The sequence below is a fragment of the Engraulis encrasicolus genome, chromosome 12 (genome assembly GCF_034702125.1).
Source record: "Engraulis encrasicolus isolate BLACKSEA-1 chromosome 12, IST_EnEncr_1.0, whole genome shotgun sequence".
Taxonomy (NCBI): domain Eukaryota; kingdom Metazoa; phylum Chordata; class Actinopteri; order Clupeiformes; family Engraulidae; genus Engraulis; species Engraulis encrasicolus.
In genome coordinates this window covers 40,903,335-40,920,578 of record NC_085868.1, presented here as the reverse complement: position 1 = coordinate 40,920,578, position 17,244 = coordinate 40,903,335, and the positions used below count along the sequence as shown (strand labels likewise).

The 17,244-nt window shown below is 45.1% G+C and overlaps 1 protein-coding gene across 2 annotated transcripts in view; it reads right to left on the bottom strand.

Moving 5' to 3' along the window:
- LOC134459790 (nipped-B-like protein) overlaps positions 1 to 17,244 on the bottom strand; it is a 94,767-nt gene that overhangs the window by 43,265 nt on the left and 34,258 nt on the right. The window contains exons 2-6 of one of the 2 annotated variants that reach the window (XM_063212210.1): positions 15,036 to 15,184; positions 10,624 to 10,789; positions 7,635 to 7,807; positions 1,254 to 1,368; positions 701 to 858 (exon numbers count right to left, since the gene is read on the bottom strand). In XM_063212210.1, the coding sequence (XP_063068280.1) occupies positions 701 to 858; positions 1,254 to 1,368; positions 7,635 to 7,807; positions 10,624 to 10,789; positions 15,036 to 15,099 (676 nt within the window). In that variant the 5' untranslated portion in view covers positions 15,100 to 15,184. The remainder of the gene's footprint in view (positions 1 to 700; positions 859 to 1,253; positions 1,369 to 7,634; positions 7,808 to 10,623; positions 10,790 to 15,035; positions 15,185 to 17,244) is intronic. The other variant, XM_063212211.1, reaches the window with a different exon arrangement.

The window sequence follows — 17,244 nt, the reverse complement described above, 5'->3', positions numbered from 1 at the left end:
TTTGGGGGTCCGAATTCTGTCGGAAGCAAAAGTGCGCCGCACTTTGTCGGAGCCGGTGTGCGGCCGGCCTAAGAATCATCATAATATTAACAGCTCATCATAGCTATTATTCTCTAGCACTAGTCCTTGCCATCATCAGCATAAGTCAGGGTATGGAGAAATGTTATCCAGCATACACCATACATGTTCTGTTGACTTCCATCGCTCTTGACGTTTCAGAGCTGAACGTACAGCGATGGGGACTCACTTTTTTTGGGCACATCTCAACCGTCTCGATTAATAGGAGAGGTCAGAACGTAAAACTGCCCTGAGTACGTAAGCTGGAACACTCTATCCCACATTTTTCTTCTTTGCTTCAAACTGAACACCTTTCGGACATGTCGCCTCTTACTACTGGGACACACCTTTTTTTTAAAAAAATTCATAACGGCAAAGGCTTCGTAAGGGAAACACAATACACCATGTTCCTTTTTCTCTCTACTGAGAGAGACTCACTTTGCAGGACATGCAAGAAACAGACTACACCACAGTAATGGGGACTAACCAGACTACACCATGTTTCTTCCCTCACTACTGAGAGAGACTCACCTTGCTGGATCTGTTGGTGCTGTGAGTAGCTGGGCGGGTGGGGGAGAGAGACTCACCTTGCTGGATCTGTTGGTGCTGTGAGTAGCTGGGCGGGTGGGGGAGAGAGACTCACCTTGCTGGATCTGTTGGTGCTGTGAGTAGCTGGGCGGGTGGGGGTACTGCTGCATGTAGCCGGTGGCAGGGCTGGTCGGGGCGTAGGGGCTGGGCACCGGGCTGCCCTGCTGGGCCATGAACCTGCTCCCCGTGCCCGACGCCGGAGGAGCGAAGCGACTGGAGGAGGGAGGAGGGAGAGGGACACAGAAAACAGAAAGCAACAGGGGGGGTTAGTCAAAATGGAAACAAGTAAATGCAACCACTTAAAAAATAATACTATTTAGTAGTAAATGCAGCCACTTAAAAAAATAATACTATTTAGTAATAGATGGCCAATGGTCACACACATAAAAAAAACAAGGTGAACCGTTGACGACATGCCAACCAGGCCATGGCCTTATCTGGACTTAAAGCAACAGTGAGTCATTTTTCTCCTTGGTCACCAAGAAGGTTGGAAAGAGAATTGTCTCTCGGGGAAACTGAAGACACATATTTGGTAATACTAACAATTCAACATCATTAGCACCCATGAAGAAAGTAACATGTACACACACTAGACAACCATATCTTACCTGGAAGGACTGTGTGTGATAGTGGTTTGCTGGTAGTTTGTCGATGCCGGGCTGCCGTGCATGGAATTCTGGGATATCTTGTACTGCGAGACCATTTGCTGTTGTTGCATGATACCTTTAGAAGAAGAATATGCGAGCAAACATTACAACAGGAGATACCCACTGATGCTGCCTGGAGCGCTGTTGGTAACAGCTACAGGCTGGTTGCAAAAAAATAAACAAACAGAGAATACTAGAGAGAATACTATCACGATGAAGACACACACACCACAGCTGCTAGACTTTGGAAGTGAGGTTGCGATGACATGCTGAACCCTACCAACCTGTTTACACTTGACATCCCACCTCCACACTCCACACACACGACAAAACAAATCCTTTGAAAGACTTCTGTGACAGACATTCACACATACACAGAAATTTGCCAAACTTGTCATGAGAAACATGCACTGTGGCACTCCAAGTGTCCCCGGCCAATTTATTTGCCTGGCACTCGCAGCGTGAGACCACACTCCTCTATAACGGGGGAGTTTACACTATGAGGGGATCCGTGCAGTGCAGCCTGACTCAGGCCCGTCTGTCTGGGGGATTTGCTCCATCATGTAGCCCTGCTGCAATGTGCAGTGTTGCCAGATTGGGCGGTTTCCCGCCCAAATGGGCTGCTTAGGATGGCCGTGTGCAGGGAAAAAAATTGATTATGGAGCAAAAACCGCCCAATTTTTGGCCATAGATATCAATAGAATTGGGCGGGATTTAATGCTTCCGGGAGGGTTTTGAGATTTTTTTGGGCTGGAAATCATCAGCCTCATCTGGCAACCCTGTCGATGTGTGTGTGTGTGTGTGTGTGTGTGTGTGTGTGTGTGTGTGTGTGTGTGTGTGTGTGTGTGTGTGTGTGTGTGTGTGTGTGTGTGTGTGTGTGTGTGTGTGTGTGTGTGTGTGTGTGTGTGTGTGTGTGTGTGTGTGTGTGCTTATCCATAGTAGTTTTGGGTAAGGTGTGCACAGACATCTTGAAAAAGGTAGGTCTGCACACTGCCAATCAGCTCCAAAAATAAACTTTATTGAAGTATTATTAAAGTTTATTTTTGGAGCTGATCGGCAGTGTGCAGACCTACCCTTTTCAACTGTGTGCTTATCCATCCCTTCAACTCCAGGCTAGCCTTTACGCTTGCAGAAAATGCTCCGCCGGCATGCCGTGCCCGCCCGGCCTCGAGGGTCATGTCTCTGCTCTCATGTAAACAACACAATCATTTAATAATGACAGATGTGCACACATTCAGCAACACAGGGAGGGCAATCGCATTCGAGGATATGCAATCAAATTAGGATATATAATTTTATATTATTTATATTATATATATAATTTTATTAAAAGTCAATAGAAAACCCCTTCACACTCTGGACACTTGTGGTGCAATATGCGAATAATCTGTACTATGTATGCACTCCATTCTGCACAATGCATTTGTTGAACTGCTGAAGTGTGTGTATATAATCCTTTCAATCTCTCCTCTTCCCTTGTGCAATCCATTCAATACTGTTCTGGCACCAAGGAGAGAGTGGCAGATGATTCATATCGTAGTGATGTTTTTCACTACAAACTGTGAAGAGCACAGAGGCATACACATATATTTATGTGGTAACCATGGCAATAAGCATCCCCAAAAATCTTTTCACGCAATTTTCCCTCTCGTCAGGTAAGATTTGTCTGAGTCCTCTTAATAGCAAGACAGAATTCAGACGAGATCAGTTTAGCAACTGTAAATGCCATGTTAGTGGCTTCAGCACACCCAATCAGGGTTTCCCAGATGTGATCAATGATTTTCAGTCCAATAAATGCTCAATCACCTGAAGGCAGGAAATCTCACCCACTTTGAACTGAATTCTATGACCATAAAATCTATACAAAAGCACACCCAATACATGTTTATTTAACCCATTTTAGCATTAGAATGTGTTCATTCAGCTCGAACATACCCACATTTTCAATTAAAAAACCCTCAAATTTCAAGAGCCTGCATGCAGCGTATATGTTGCTCCAGGCTCAAAAGGGTTAATCGACAGGTGTTCATCCAACACAGTCCAATTAGGCAGGTAACTATCCAATCTGGCAACCCTGCAACCCTCAGTGCACAGCACAGGAAATATAAACGGCACTCTCGGCCAGACTCTCAACAGGAATGCCGGCTCAGGAAGAACCGCACGCAATGGGATAGGCTAGCTGTCTTGACTATTATTTCTCTCTCTCTGCACTGTTGCATTGTGGGAGTTCTCCGAGTCCGCGGGTGCTTTTGGGGAAGCCGCACACAGATCAGGGTCACTTTGGGGGTAGACGGAGAAGAAAAGTCTATTAAAGTCAGCAAAGCGTATCCACAGTCTCGCACTTCCCAGACGGGCCGACAGATTTTGGTGTGTGGTATTAACTGCAGGCTCACTGACACACACCAACATACGCACACCCGCAACCACGCACAAGCGCAACCGCGCACACACGCAACCGCGCACACACGCAACCGCACACACACGCAACCGCACACTGTGTACACACAAATCTTTTAAGTGAGAGCATCAGTGTTGAAGGAGGTGGGCCATGGGTGTTTTTATGTACAACTTACGTAGCATGAAAATGAAGCAAGAGTTTGCCAACCCAGAGTAAAGCAGGTGGGGGGGTTCAAGCTAGCTATACAACCTCTTGTAGCACACATACAGAAAAAATAATGAACTCAGTAGTTGACATACATGACAGAGAGAGAGAGACAGAGAGAGAGAGAGAGAGAGAGAGAGAGAGAGAGAGAGAGAGAGAGAGAGAGAGAGAGAGAGAGAGAGAGAGAGAGAGACAGACAGACAGACAGACAGACAGACAGACAGACAGACAGAGCTACAGTCCAAACAGCAACTACACACACATAAAACACAAGCTACACACAAGCTACACACAAGCACATGGCCATGCATAGAAAAAGGAAGGCAGGAGTTCGCTGGGCAGAGCAGGTTGCACGTCAGAGCAGAGCAGAGCAGAGCACAGGTCACACATTGCAGTTTGATTCCTTGTTGAAAACAACAGAGCAGAGGAGAGCAGGGGTGCATTTCTCGAACGCATAGTTGTTAGCCGTTAGCAACTTGGGTAGTTGCCAATGGGAAATTGCATTACAACAAGCAACAAAGTAGCTACCGTAGTTAGCAACTACGCTTTCGAGAAATGCTCCCCAGAGCAGCAGCGGGACCAACAGGGCTGAGGGGAGACGGGTCTCAGACGGCCTTCCCATCTCTCTGTTCGCAGTGGTCTAAAGTCAGCTGTGTAATATTTGAAGTGGTCCACCTGATGTGGCCCAGCTTGGACCCTGTATTACAATGGCTCTCAACCTTTATTGAACAAACGCCCCCTTGACCTCATCATAAGCCTGCCAACGCCTCCGCCACCCTCATCATAAGACTCCCAACGCCCCCGCCCCCCTTGACCTCATCATAAGCCTGCCAACGCCCCCTTTAGTACTAAAAAATCAAATAGACTAATGCACCTCAATGGCAACTAAACACCTTGGGTGCATCCCAATATGTGACCTTGCCTCCTCCAGTTGCCTCCTCCACTTGCTTCTCGTCATGATGACATCACTGAGAACAGCATTATATTTCAATATCTTGCAAAAGCTCAATTGTAAAGTCTTTTTCTCATTTGCAATTGGGATGGTGAATGAAAAACAGTCCCTCAAAAGTTCTTGTGGCGAGGCTGACAGCTGGGAAACTTTATCGTTTTCTCCACGGAGGAGGGGCCAGGAGGCGGGACGAGAAGACAATCACAAGTGTAGGAGGCAAGGACACATATTGGGATGCACCCCTAAGCTCTTAGCTGTAGCTTTGTCAACTCCCCCCTAGGGCTCCCCAGCACCCCCTGTTAAAGAAACACTACTGCATTACATCAAACAGGGAGCCCCGCTCCTTTCTCTGACCAGAAACACTAGAGGGGTCACAAACTTGCTGCCCCCCTTGTTAAATCTTAAGTACTGACTAGATTACCGATTACAAACGCGTTTGCTTTTGGACATGGTGGTAATATAAAGAAATAATGAGACTTAGTTTGTGAGTCCAGATTTTTCTTCTTTCAGCTGATACCTTTTATCGCGCACCCAAAGACATTAATTTTTTCCAAGAAGTTGAGCGCGTCCTCTGACAAAACTTGAAATCTTAAATAGTTCAACTCTACGCACAAAGTAACCATGTCCTCGTCTTACGCCCAAAGTGGTTCAAAAGAGGTCCAACTCTTGTGTTAGCTACACCTTAAAGTGGTCCAACTTTGCCCCCGTGTAACAATCCAAACGGGATACAACTCTGCCCCTGTTACACCAAAAGAGATCACGATTTCTGCGTTACAAATAAAGTGGTCCAACTTTGCACCAGCGTCACACCAAACAAGGTTCTAAAGGGGTCACACTCTGTGCTAGCGTTACACCTAAAATGGTTCAACTCTGCCCCCTGTGTTACAAACGGCTCCAGCTCTGAAAGTGGACCAACGCTGCCACACATAACAAGTATGATGAACTGCTCGTTTCAAACCCTCAGTGATCAAACAATCGTTACACCTGATCAATGCCCAACACCACCTGCCTGGCTATCAATAGATATCGCACCATGGGTCTTCTCACTGCAAAAACTATGCCAAGTCAATATACACTACCTTGCTGACTGAAAGCACGACGAGAGTCCACTATGCCAAGAGTTACATTTACACAGACATGCTTGATAAACCCAACATATGGTAAGCCTATGCCTACCAGTGAATTTAATGAAACCACCCCACCCCTCTTTTTTAAAAATCTTTTTGAGGAGACAAAAACGCAACAATTTTTACTCTTTATAGGCTTCAAACCCATAATAAGACGTAACAAACAAATCTTGAATCTTGAATCGCTCCCCAACATGAATCACAGCAGCACACAGTGACACCTAGTCACAGCCACACTCACGTAGACCCTCTTCACAGCTGTAGTTATTCCAGGGCATACCCTGTTGCTTTACATTAACATTACATTGCATTTCACTGACACTTTTAATTCAAATGTGACTTACGCTTACAGGTTACAGTGCCTCCAGCAATGTCGGGTTAGAATGATTCTGATGCTGACCTACAAATAGCCCTTACTGATGCAGCTAAAAAACACAGTCAAATCACAGCTCTGAAGTTCCCCCGGCATCCATCTGTGCATCTACAGAAATGATCAGGTTACTACGGCAGGCCCAAAATGCCATTGTTGCCAGTCAGACAGTCAATTACTAGAATACCACTAACTAGGCAATTTACTACATCTCACCATCAGCTGACAAACAGCGACTCTCAACTAATTTAAATAACTGGTCTAGACACAGCAGAAGACACACATGCAAGCATGGAAGCAGGGAAGCAAGCAAACAGACCTACCAGCCTTTGGAATACACACCTACCTGGCTTCAGAATTCAGAACACTGATCTTCTCTATCAAAACATTCCACCACGTCTTCAACCTGCAGCTGTCTTGACTGTTCTTTCTCTGCCTCAACCTTGCAACGCCATCTGTCGGTGTGCTTAGCTCGTATCTATACAGTATACCCCCCCCCCCCCTAAAAATATTGATTGCTGCCACAATATGCTTGAACAAGCCCAGGCAAGCTGCTCGGGCACCACAGTGCATGCTTTGTCATCGCTCTCCCAATTCAACCAGCTAATCACATAAGAGGTCTTAATGTACTTCAGCTCTAGATATCATCTCAGCATGTCTGCTCGCCTCGCACGCATGCAAATGCACCTGTCAATTCCTCCAAAGTTAATGGAGCGCCGATTCATTTACTGAAAGTTCCCGGCAAATAAGAACATCAACTCTATTATTTGTCTATTGCACACCTACACAGGATGTAAACAAACCAACAAGGAAAGCAAACAACCAAGCAAACAAGCAAATCTCTGTCTTGCCTTCATATTGGACTACACCGACCAGCGTCTGACGTCTCAGTCATCTAATAACGATAAAGGCCTCACAATGCCATTTCAGGGCCTTGGCTATGGCTCAAATGGCTAGGCCACGGTACTACTACACTAGAGACTACGTTTCGATTCCGACCCAAGGTCTTTATCTGATCCTAACCCCCCAGCCCCCATCTCTGTCTTCCAACCCTTTCCCATCATCTCTTTACAGTTACGATCAAATAAACACATACAACGTACAAAAAGTACATTTAAAAAACAGCCATTCAAATCAAAATTTCACCCTTGACCTATGACCCCAAAAGGTCACCGACAAAAGCCCACACAGGCCACCCAGAGACCCCCAATCCAAAGCCGCTGAGCTCCCCCAGTGCTGCTGCTGCTGCTCTGTGTGAAAGTCAAGAGGCAATGTCTGCACGCGTCCACCTTACCGCCCTGACTCTGACCCCCAGCATATCGGCCGGTGGCGGCTGTGGCGGCTGTGGCGGCAGCGGCTGGCGTACTTTTCTCCCTGAAGATGGTGGGGTTCCTGGACAGCACCATCTGCAGCAGCACCGGCACGTCGCCCTCCGGATCATCGCTGCCCAGGTTGTCCTTCAGCTCTCTGCGGAAATCAGACAAATAACAACGTGGAAATAAATAAATGCACACTATAAATACAACAACAAGTACAACACTCTCTCTGAGTCATCGCTGCACAGGTTGTCCTTCAGCTCTCTGCGGAAATGAGACACATAACAACGTGCAAATAAATACAACACTCTCTCCGGGTCATTGCTGCACAGGTTGTCCATCAGCAATTTGTGAAAATAAACAAATGATCAGACAAATAAATACAATGCTGATTTTTTTTTATAGAGTCTATATATGGGTCATCGCTGGTTGCCCAGGTTGTCTTTCAGCTCTCTGCAATATAAATGTAACAAATCAACAAATAAATGAAAACCAATAAATAAAACTCTTTCTCTGGGTCATCCCTGCCCACGTTGTCCTTAAGCTCACTACAAAATAACACTAAACTCAAGTCAACAGACAAATAATAATCATGTAAAAATACTAGAGGTGCACCGAAATGAAAATTTGTGGCCGAAACCGAAACCGAATAATAAGGAATCACTTGGCCGAATACCGAAACTGAAACCGAATATAACAATTCAGTTAAAAGTGATCAAAAGTTAGATCTTTCATTATTTTAAAATATTGCTTAAGTTAAATCTACAGCTTACAATAAATGTTTAGACATGTTTTTGAAAGAAAATAAAAGTGTATTAGAAGTCTTTAAACGTTGGAGTAGAACTGAAATTAGTTTAATTTATCTCCCATTCCCTCCCATTCGGCCACTCAATTGGAATTCAGCCGAAAACCGAAAGTGTCTCTTTTGCGTTTTCGACCGAATATTTTCTGCGGCCGAATTTTTGGTGCACCTCTAAAAAATACAACACTGCTTATATAACCCTCTGGGCAACAAAGAAAAAAATATAAGTACGCAAATGGTGAGATTCACTGCACCAACCATGCTGATCCCAATAATCATCATCCACAGTGTGGACCACAAAACATTACCTCCACATAAACAACATCACACCCATTCACTCCTACAATCATGCATTCATTCAGTCCTACATTCCAATTTCATTCATTCATTCCTTAATTCATGCCAATCAATTAATTAATTCCTTCATTTAAGCCAATAAATCCATAAATCCAACCACCCATCCATAAAATCAACCAATACATTTACTCTTATGTTTTCTACTGACTGTAAAAAGTCATTCTTCTCATTTGGGGGGGAAGATTCAGCCAGTATCATAAAATCCTTATTTCGTGCAAAAACACATTTAGGGGGAAAATATGTTAAGTATGGCTGTTGGGAGTAATGAACAACAACAAAGCCAAACCCTGCAACTATAAAGCTTACCTCCAAAACGAAATCAGACAACAGTGCAAACTAATGACAAGCAGAATTATTTCTTGGTCCAAATTTCACACAACGCCGTGGCAGAGTCACTTAAAAGATAGCATCTCAAATCGTAAGGAAAAGAATCGTTGAGCTTGTAAGGGAAGCAATTATGCCACAGGCTACACACACAACTTATTCAGGACTGACTTGAATGCCATATTTTATGGGGGAAAAAAAATCAAATTAAATTAGCGTCTGTCAGGCGCTTTTTATCCAAGAGAAGAATTCTTAAAAACCACAGTGGGTACTGGGTATCGCTGTTATTGCTTAATTTGTGGCCTTTGCTGTTGTTACCTTTATTATTCAATGTCGACTTTGGTAGGGTATCAACAAGTGCATACCCTACCAGAGACATAAATCCAATAAAAAGGCACACTCATAAACCAATACAAGAGGGCATTAAAAGCAAGCTTGTGCATGATTCAACTTGGTGAAAACAAAACAAGACATCTTGCTCCTGCTCAACTACTACCTGTAACCTATGACAATATGGTATCCGTAGTATCAGTATCAGTCGTGAAAGCGTCCTCCGTGTGTCTGTGAGAGCGAGTCGGAGAGTGAGAATGAGTATGTGAAAGTGAAAATGAAGTGTGTGTGCCTTTCGAGAAGTGAGTGTGTGAGTGTGAGTATACAAAACAAAAACTGGCATGTGTTCGATTGAGACCTGTGTGTGTGCAAGTGTCTGTGTGTGTATCTGAGAGAATGATAGTGTGGGAAATGCATTGGTGTACAACTCACATGCTCGGTGGAGACCTGTGCTTGTGTGTGTGTGTGTGTGTGTGTGTGTGTGTGTGTGTGTGTGTGTGTTCCACTGCGTGGGTGTCCCACTTAGGGATGGCACAAACCGCACCGAAAACCGAAACCGTACAATTCACACACATACCGAACCGAACCGTGCAATCCGTCACAAACCGCAATTCATGTACTGCCCAGAAAAATATGTAAAACAGAGATTCTAGGAGTATCTTATCCAGTCTCTCTGATTAGCACATTAGCGTATAAGACCAATCAATTAGCCAATTGAAAGAGGGCATTTGGAACGCTCAGACAGCGCACATCAGCTGACGACAGTTTAAGTGCAAGCGCAGGTTAGCACAAGAGGCAGTTCTCAGACACATGCAAAAGGTCAAATTCAACTTGCGCATCATCACTTTATAACTGCAGTTATATAAATATTGTTTAATATTCCCAATGCACCATTTATCATGAACTAAAAAAAGAGAACCGAAAACCGTGACCTTGACACTGTGATATGAACCGAAGCGTGAATTTTGTGAACCATACCACCCCTAGTCCCACTCACACGTGCTCAGTGCAAACCTGTGTGTGCATGTGTGTATGCAAGAGAAAGATGGTGTGTGTTTGACTGTGTGCGTGCGCGACTGTGTGTGTGACTGTGTGTGTGTGTGCGTGCGTGCGTGCGTGTATGCGTGCGTGTGTCTGTGCGCCTCCCCACTCACATGTGCTCGGTGGAGACCTGCGTGAGGCTGTGCACCAGCTGCGTGACCAGGTTCTCGTCTCGGCAGGCCAGCAGGTGCCCCACCTCCTCCGTGATGCGCGCATTGTACAGCAGGCTCTTGGTGGTGGTGGCAGGCAGCGGCGAGGGCAGAGGCAGCTGGTTCAACACTGTATGAGAAGAGACAAGAAAAATCAGGAAAACCTCACAATAACAACACAATGTCACACGAGCAGCAAGACAATGTAGTAATAGATTAGAGTAAACAAGAAATCAGCACCGCAACAATGAGAAAATATCATGTCAACAACGAGAACACATTAACAACAAATAAACAACATAAGCGTTAGCGTACTTGTACTGAAGATGCTAGATCTGTGACCGCAAATTATAATTGAGTACAAAATAATTAATTGCAATTAGAATTCAACTTCTTACTCATCAAATCCAATGCCAAATCACCTTATTGTACGTCAGCACTTGATAGTGGGGGATCTTGAAAATGTACTAACTTATCTAGCTCGAGAATTCAGCAAATAATGTTCATATGATTCTGTGAACGGCTTGAGCAAGTATGTGTGTGAGAGAGGGCTGAAGTTTCTGAAACCAGTTTGCCGGTCACAGCGCCATGTGTAGTACTGTGGCCAAAGGTGGTACTGCAAACAAATTCAAAACACTGAGCAACCCCCTCTAGAGACGAGAAACAAAACACAGAATGAAAATGTAAACAAAACCTTGCCAGCTGCATGATCAGCTTCAAAATGAATGTTTTGCTATGCGCTTTTTTTTGCTATAAGTACTCCATGTCTTATTCACTTGATCAGAGTTGCAGAGTGAGAATAAAATAAAAAATTAAAAAAATGGGTAATTGAGGGAAGTACTACAAGAATTCTCCCTTTTTTTCCCCAAATGAAATTAATGCAATGCTGATAAAAAATGACCATCTTAAAATAATCTCATGAATCAAAACAACAAGCTGCTTCCATTTAAACAAAAACATTCGCCATAGCTTTCAGTAAGAAACTGGAAGTCTGAGACAGCCTCTCCATACAGCATCTCTATGGATGCTCGGTGATCTCTTATGACCCGGTAGCCTAACAGCGATGAGTGGCACACAGAAGAGATAACCTTACAAACTACTGACAAGTCTTTCGCTCTAGCTCACCCTCTCTTTCACCATCTCTCTCTCTCTCTCTCTTTCTCTCTCCCTCATCATCGCTATCTCCCTCTCTCTCTCTCTCACCAACGCTCTCTCTCTCACCAACGCTCTCTCTCTCACCAACGCTCTCTCTCTCACCATCGCTCTCTCTCTCACCAACGCTCTCTCTCTCACCAACGCTCTCTCTCTCACCAACGCTCTCTCTCTCACCAACGCTCTCTCTCTCACCAACGCTCTCTCTCTCACCAACGCTCTCTCTCTCACCAACGCTCTCTCTCTCACCAACGCTCTCTCTCTCACCAACGCTCTCTCTCTCACCAACGCTCTCTCTCTCACCAACGCTCTCTCTCTCTCTCTCTGCTCTCTCTCACCATCGCTCTTTCTCTCACCATCGCTCTCTCTCTCACCAACGCGCCCTCTCACACCAACGCGCTCTCTCTCACCAACGCGCTCTCTCCTTCTCTCCCTCTCCCACCATCGCTCTCTCTCTCACCATCGCTCTCTCTCTCTGCTCTCACCACCGCGCTCTCTCTCACCATCGCACTCTCTCCTTCTCTCCCTCCATCGTGCGCTCACCATCGCGCTCGCTCCTTCTCTCCATCTCTCTCTCTCCATCTCAATGTGTTGGCACTGTGCCCTCTCAATCATCAGCAGAGCAGCAGAATCATCCAATATCACCAGAGAACACCAGTGGATATGTGTAGAAATGTGCTTAAACTAAAGCAACTGGCTCAGGGTGCAAGCAGCGTAGTGAGAGTGTGTGTGTGTGTGAGAGTGAGAGAGTGAGAGAGCGTGAAAGAGAGCAAGAGCGAGAGAGAGAGAGAGAGAGAGAGAGAGCAAGAGCGAGAGAGAGAGAGAGAGAGAGAGAGAGAGAGAGAGAGAGAGAGAGAGAGAGAGAGAGAGAGAGAGAGAGAGAGAGAGTGAGGGTGAGAGGGTGAGAGGGTGAGGGTGAGAGAGAATGTTCTCATTTCATGTTTTCATTTATTCCATGGAAGAACAAGGTTTCGACCGTGATGTGCACAATTGTTTTCCAAGTGGGAGTAAATGACCAGCGCTGTCTGCACCTCCTGCTCTGTGGCTGGCTGACGTGCCATGAGCAAGGTAGCACCCCTCTCCCCACAGTCTTCCCCCGAGGGATGCCCCCCTCGGCTCACACTCATACGTGCGTGTGAACTCAACTCGCTCAAGCCAAGTGCGGGGAGTGAATTTCATTGTGTGTGCAGAGCACGGCATTGACTGCATGGTGCTGAGCTGTGGTGAAGGGAACTAGGGAATCACTTTCACTTTCACATTGAGGTCATTGGCACCGGTCCAACACATTGTTAAACGCACGCACTCACTCCCGTATGGAGCTGCGATCTGCACTAGGAGTGTTTTATTAAGCCTTGTCTAACAACCTTTGCCATCAAGTACTCGACTAACACAATGCAAGCTCCAGTGTGTAAAGAACATCAATGGGCCACAAGAAGTTCATATTAATTTCTGAACTAGCGGTTCAAGTGAAGGCATGCAATTCAATAAACAGTTGGCATGCAGAGCACTAAAAGAAACATTTTAATTTAAAACGTCTTATTTGGGGTGAAGGGTTAGTGTGCCCTAGAACAGTGGAGACTTGCTGAGCAGGGCTTTGGCTCAGCAAGGACAACAGCGGTCCGGGTGAAAGCAAGCAAGCAGGCAGGCAGGCAGGCAGGCAGGCAGGCAGACTAGCAAGAAGGCAGGCAGAGGTGCCCCTGACATCTGGTGTTGGGCCAGTGGTACTGCCTGGCTGCCCAACTGTCCCTGCCTGTCTGCCCGCACAACTGTGTCTGCCTGTCTGTTCCATTCATTCATTCATTCATTCATTCATTCATTCATTCATTCATTCATTCATTCATTCATTCATTCATTCATTCATTCATTCATTCATTCATTCATTCATTCATCTCCATACACATGTTAATTTGCACAATTGACTCCTTGCCTGTCTATCTCCTAATCTAAAAAAATGGTGAAGAGTACAATAACATTCCTGAAAAAAGGTGCATGCAAATAAATATGTAGATATCTGAAATAACTGTTTAGGACACAGGAGGTCTGATGGCTTCCTTGTGCAGGAAAGGAAATAGTCAACGTCTTACAACCCAGAAGAGTGAACTTTTCTGCTTTGTGGGAAGTAAATACGCTCAACCTAGCACCCATGCTGGTGGATGACTAATGTCTCCTCTTCCTTGCCTAACTAAGGTGTGACATTCCACAAACGCACTGAACGCAACTTCACTCGTTTGCCATTCAGGAGACTTCAAAAGAAGACACGGGGAGTTCCCACTGTCTGTGGCTCTGCAGTGCAATCTCAAACTGCCTTCTCATGAAAGCATCTCAGCAGCATATCACCATGATAATAATCACAGACGTCTACCACCAAACAAACGGTTGTTTACAACCCCCCTGCTGCCATAAACACCAACATTTTGATGCAAGCAAGCAGTTACATTGCCATTGAAAAAGTCCACCTGTCTGCTGCTCACTACTTTTTAGTAGGGATGCACAATACACATTTTTTCACTTCTTATCCGATCCCGATATCTAAATTTGGATATCTGCCGCAGAGATGTCCAAGTCGTGCCAAAGCCAAGTCAAGTCTGAATTATGTTGATATCTGAACCCGATACGATACACCGATACCCCATCCCTACTTTTTAGTTTTATAGTTTAACTCAGAAAGTGAGCATCTTTTCTCTCAATATGTAAAAGTGTGCTCCATGTCTACTCCAGATGAGTTTGTTCAATTGTAATGTATGTACATTTTCAAATTCTCACTCACACAAACATTCCACGTTCTCACTCTTGTGAACAATGCCAACATTCTTGATATTGACACAAACATCTAAATTGGCAACAGATTCCACTGTGCATAGTGAGCAATCACAAAGTGTTGCTTCAGCGAGCATACACACACGTTCACAGCCTCTGAGTGAGATTGCACTATTTTTTTCTGTACTATTTGTGCATGGGCATTCACCAGTGCATATACTCATCACACTTTCAGAATATCAACAATAGCAGGACTGGAGGGTGGAAAAGGGTGTGTGTGTGTGTGCGTGTCTGCGTGTGCGTGTCTGCGTCTGTCCATCCTGTCAGTGTGTGTGTATGTCCTATCAGTGTGTGCTTATGAGTGTCTGTGTATGCGTATTGCACACATACTTTCCAGACACAGGCAGACACAGACAGACAGAGACACCCAGACAGAGAGTATTCTAGTAAATAGCAGTGTTACTTACAGTCAGTGAGGCTAGCGATCCCAGCGAGAGTGGTGATGGGCACATGAGGCATATCCCCATTCATGCTGAAGGAGGGGTGGGGGGGTCGAGAGGATGCAGAGATCGCTTAACGTCGCCTCCCTCTGGCTGCTCTTCACATCTCCCAAACGCTGAAGAGGAGGAGGAGAGGTGGGAGAGGAGGGGGAGGGGGGAGAGAAGAGAAGACCCATGTTAGCATCACTACAACCATTATAACCATCACAAACACACTACAACCATTGTAGCCATCGAAAACCCATGTTAAAAAAATCTCCCGAACACCCAGCAACATCCCAGTGTTTATGCTGCTTACAGACTCAAATTGTGATGGACATGTCAGCAACTTGTTTCCAAGATGCCAGTTAGCAACCAAAGTGGTGTTAGCTTAGCAACCAAATTAAAACTGACAGTTTTTAATCTTGTAGATGCAAGATCCTCCTTATTTCAGAACAGTGTGTGGGCAACACTCTTAGCAACACAGCACCCATGTTGATATGTTTACACACTCACAAGCTCATAAACATGTCAGTATTTGTTTCCCAATCGCAAGACTCATCTCCAAAATGAGGGAGCAGCAATTTGGGATGCAGCACTTGTTGAAATGTTGATATGTTTACACAAACCTCATCGACTTGTGTACAGAAACAGCACGCTTTTAAACTTAGAGGTGTGAGGCTTAATTTTGTTCGAAAGACTCATCAGTAAACTTGAAACAACACTGTTAGCCACCATGTTGCCATGTTTACAGATTCACAGATCTCATGCAGGCATACAGAGCATTTCAACTTGCAGTTTTGAGACCCATCTTGTCTCAAGAGGGAGCTGCAACTTTGGAACAGCTAACCAGCAACCAGGCTTTTATTTACAGCCCCTTGACTCATATATACAGAGGCATTTTTAAATAGGGTGTAAGAAGACCAGACACTTATCCCGGTCCCGGTAGACTTCATCCAAATTTCAAAATATTTTACACAGTGTGTTTTTACTGGGTGTAGAACATTTTACTATAGGGCCAAGGTAATATCTTTTCATAGGGGGCATCTGATGCACCCTACTGTAGATTTCTTTATCATGCTTGTTACTCAGTGCGCCTGTTGCCTGCTCGGCACAGCACTGCACTTCAATTGTTTTTAAACAAACCACACCCCCATTAGAATGGCCAGAGACTGCTGTGCAAAAAAATTATTGCTTCGTCAGATACGGGTAACTGACCAATCTAGGGTAGTGTGAGCAATACAACTGCATTTGAAATTGGCAGAAATTCTCCTTTAAGGATGGAGGTCATCCAGACCATTGATACCAGCAGTAACATCCGCGACAGCAGTTTCTGTGAAGACACCAAGTGAACAAAACAGCCACCCGAGCTTAATTAAGCTGTCCCAGTAGAACAAAATAATTGAGATTGTTACGCTTAATAGGCTTTAGCAATTACATTTTAGAAATAGGTCTGAAAACTACTATTATCTTTTCATACTGGCTGGGAACAACAGAGTGCGATATCTTAACATCCCCTGTCCACCAGCTTTTCTTTCCAGCAGAGAAGAAAAACACATCAAACAAAGTTTAATGTTGGTTTAATATCTTTCTAAAGCATAGGTTTAAACCTCCCCAGTTAATCAAGATGAAACAGTAAACAAAGCAAGCTGATGGATTTGATAAGATGATGAGGGTAGATTCTCAATGACAGTGAAAAGTTCTAACTAATGCTTTTGTACAAGAGCTCTTTGACTGCAGAAGTGGTTGGCTCACAAACCAAAACGTAAACACAGCCACGCCGAGCCAACAGGAACTGCTGCCCATTCACAAAACTTTAATAAGCTTCCCAGAGCATCATGGCCACGTGCACGTACACACAGGCACACACACAGGCACACACACAGGCACACACACAGGCACACACACAGGCACACACACGCACGACAGAAGCACAGCCAAGCACACTCACACATTTCCACAGATCCACACACATGCACGCACACCTGCACGTACGGACACGCACACCCGCATGCATATGCACACACGCGCCCGCACACACACAGTGTCTGGCAAATAGTGAATCATTGAGTCATTTGAGCCAGTTCCATCAGGATTGAGCGGAGCGAGTGAGCGAGCCCCTCTGGCCAGACAGACAGCTGATGACGGAGTAGAGTTGAGGAGCAGAGCGGAGCTAGGGACACGAGCCAGCCGCACT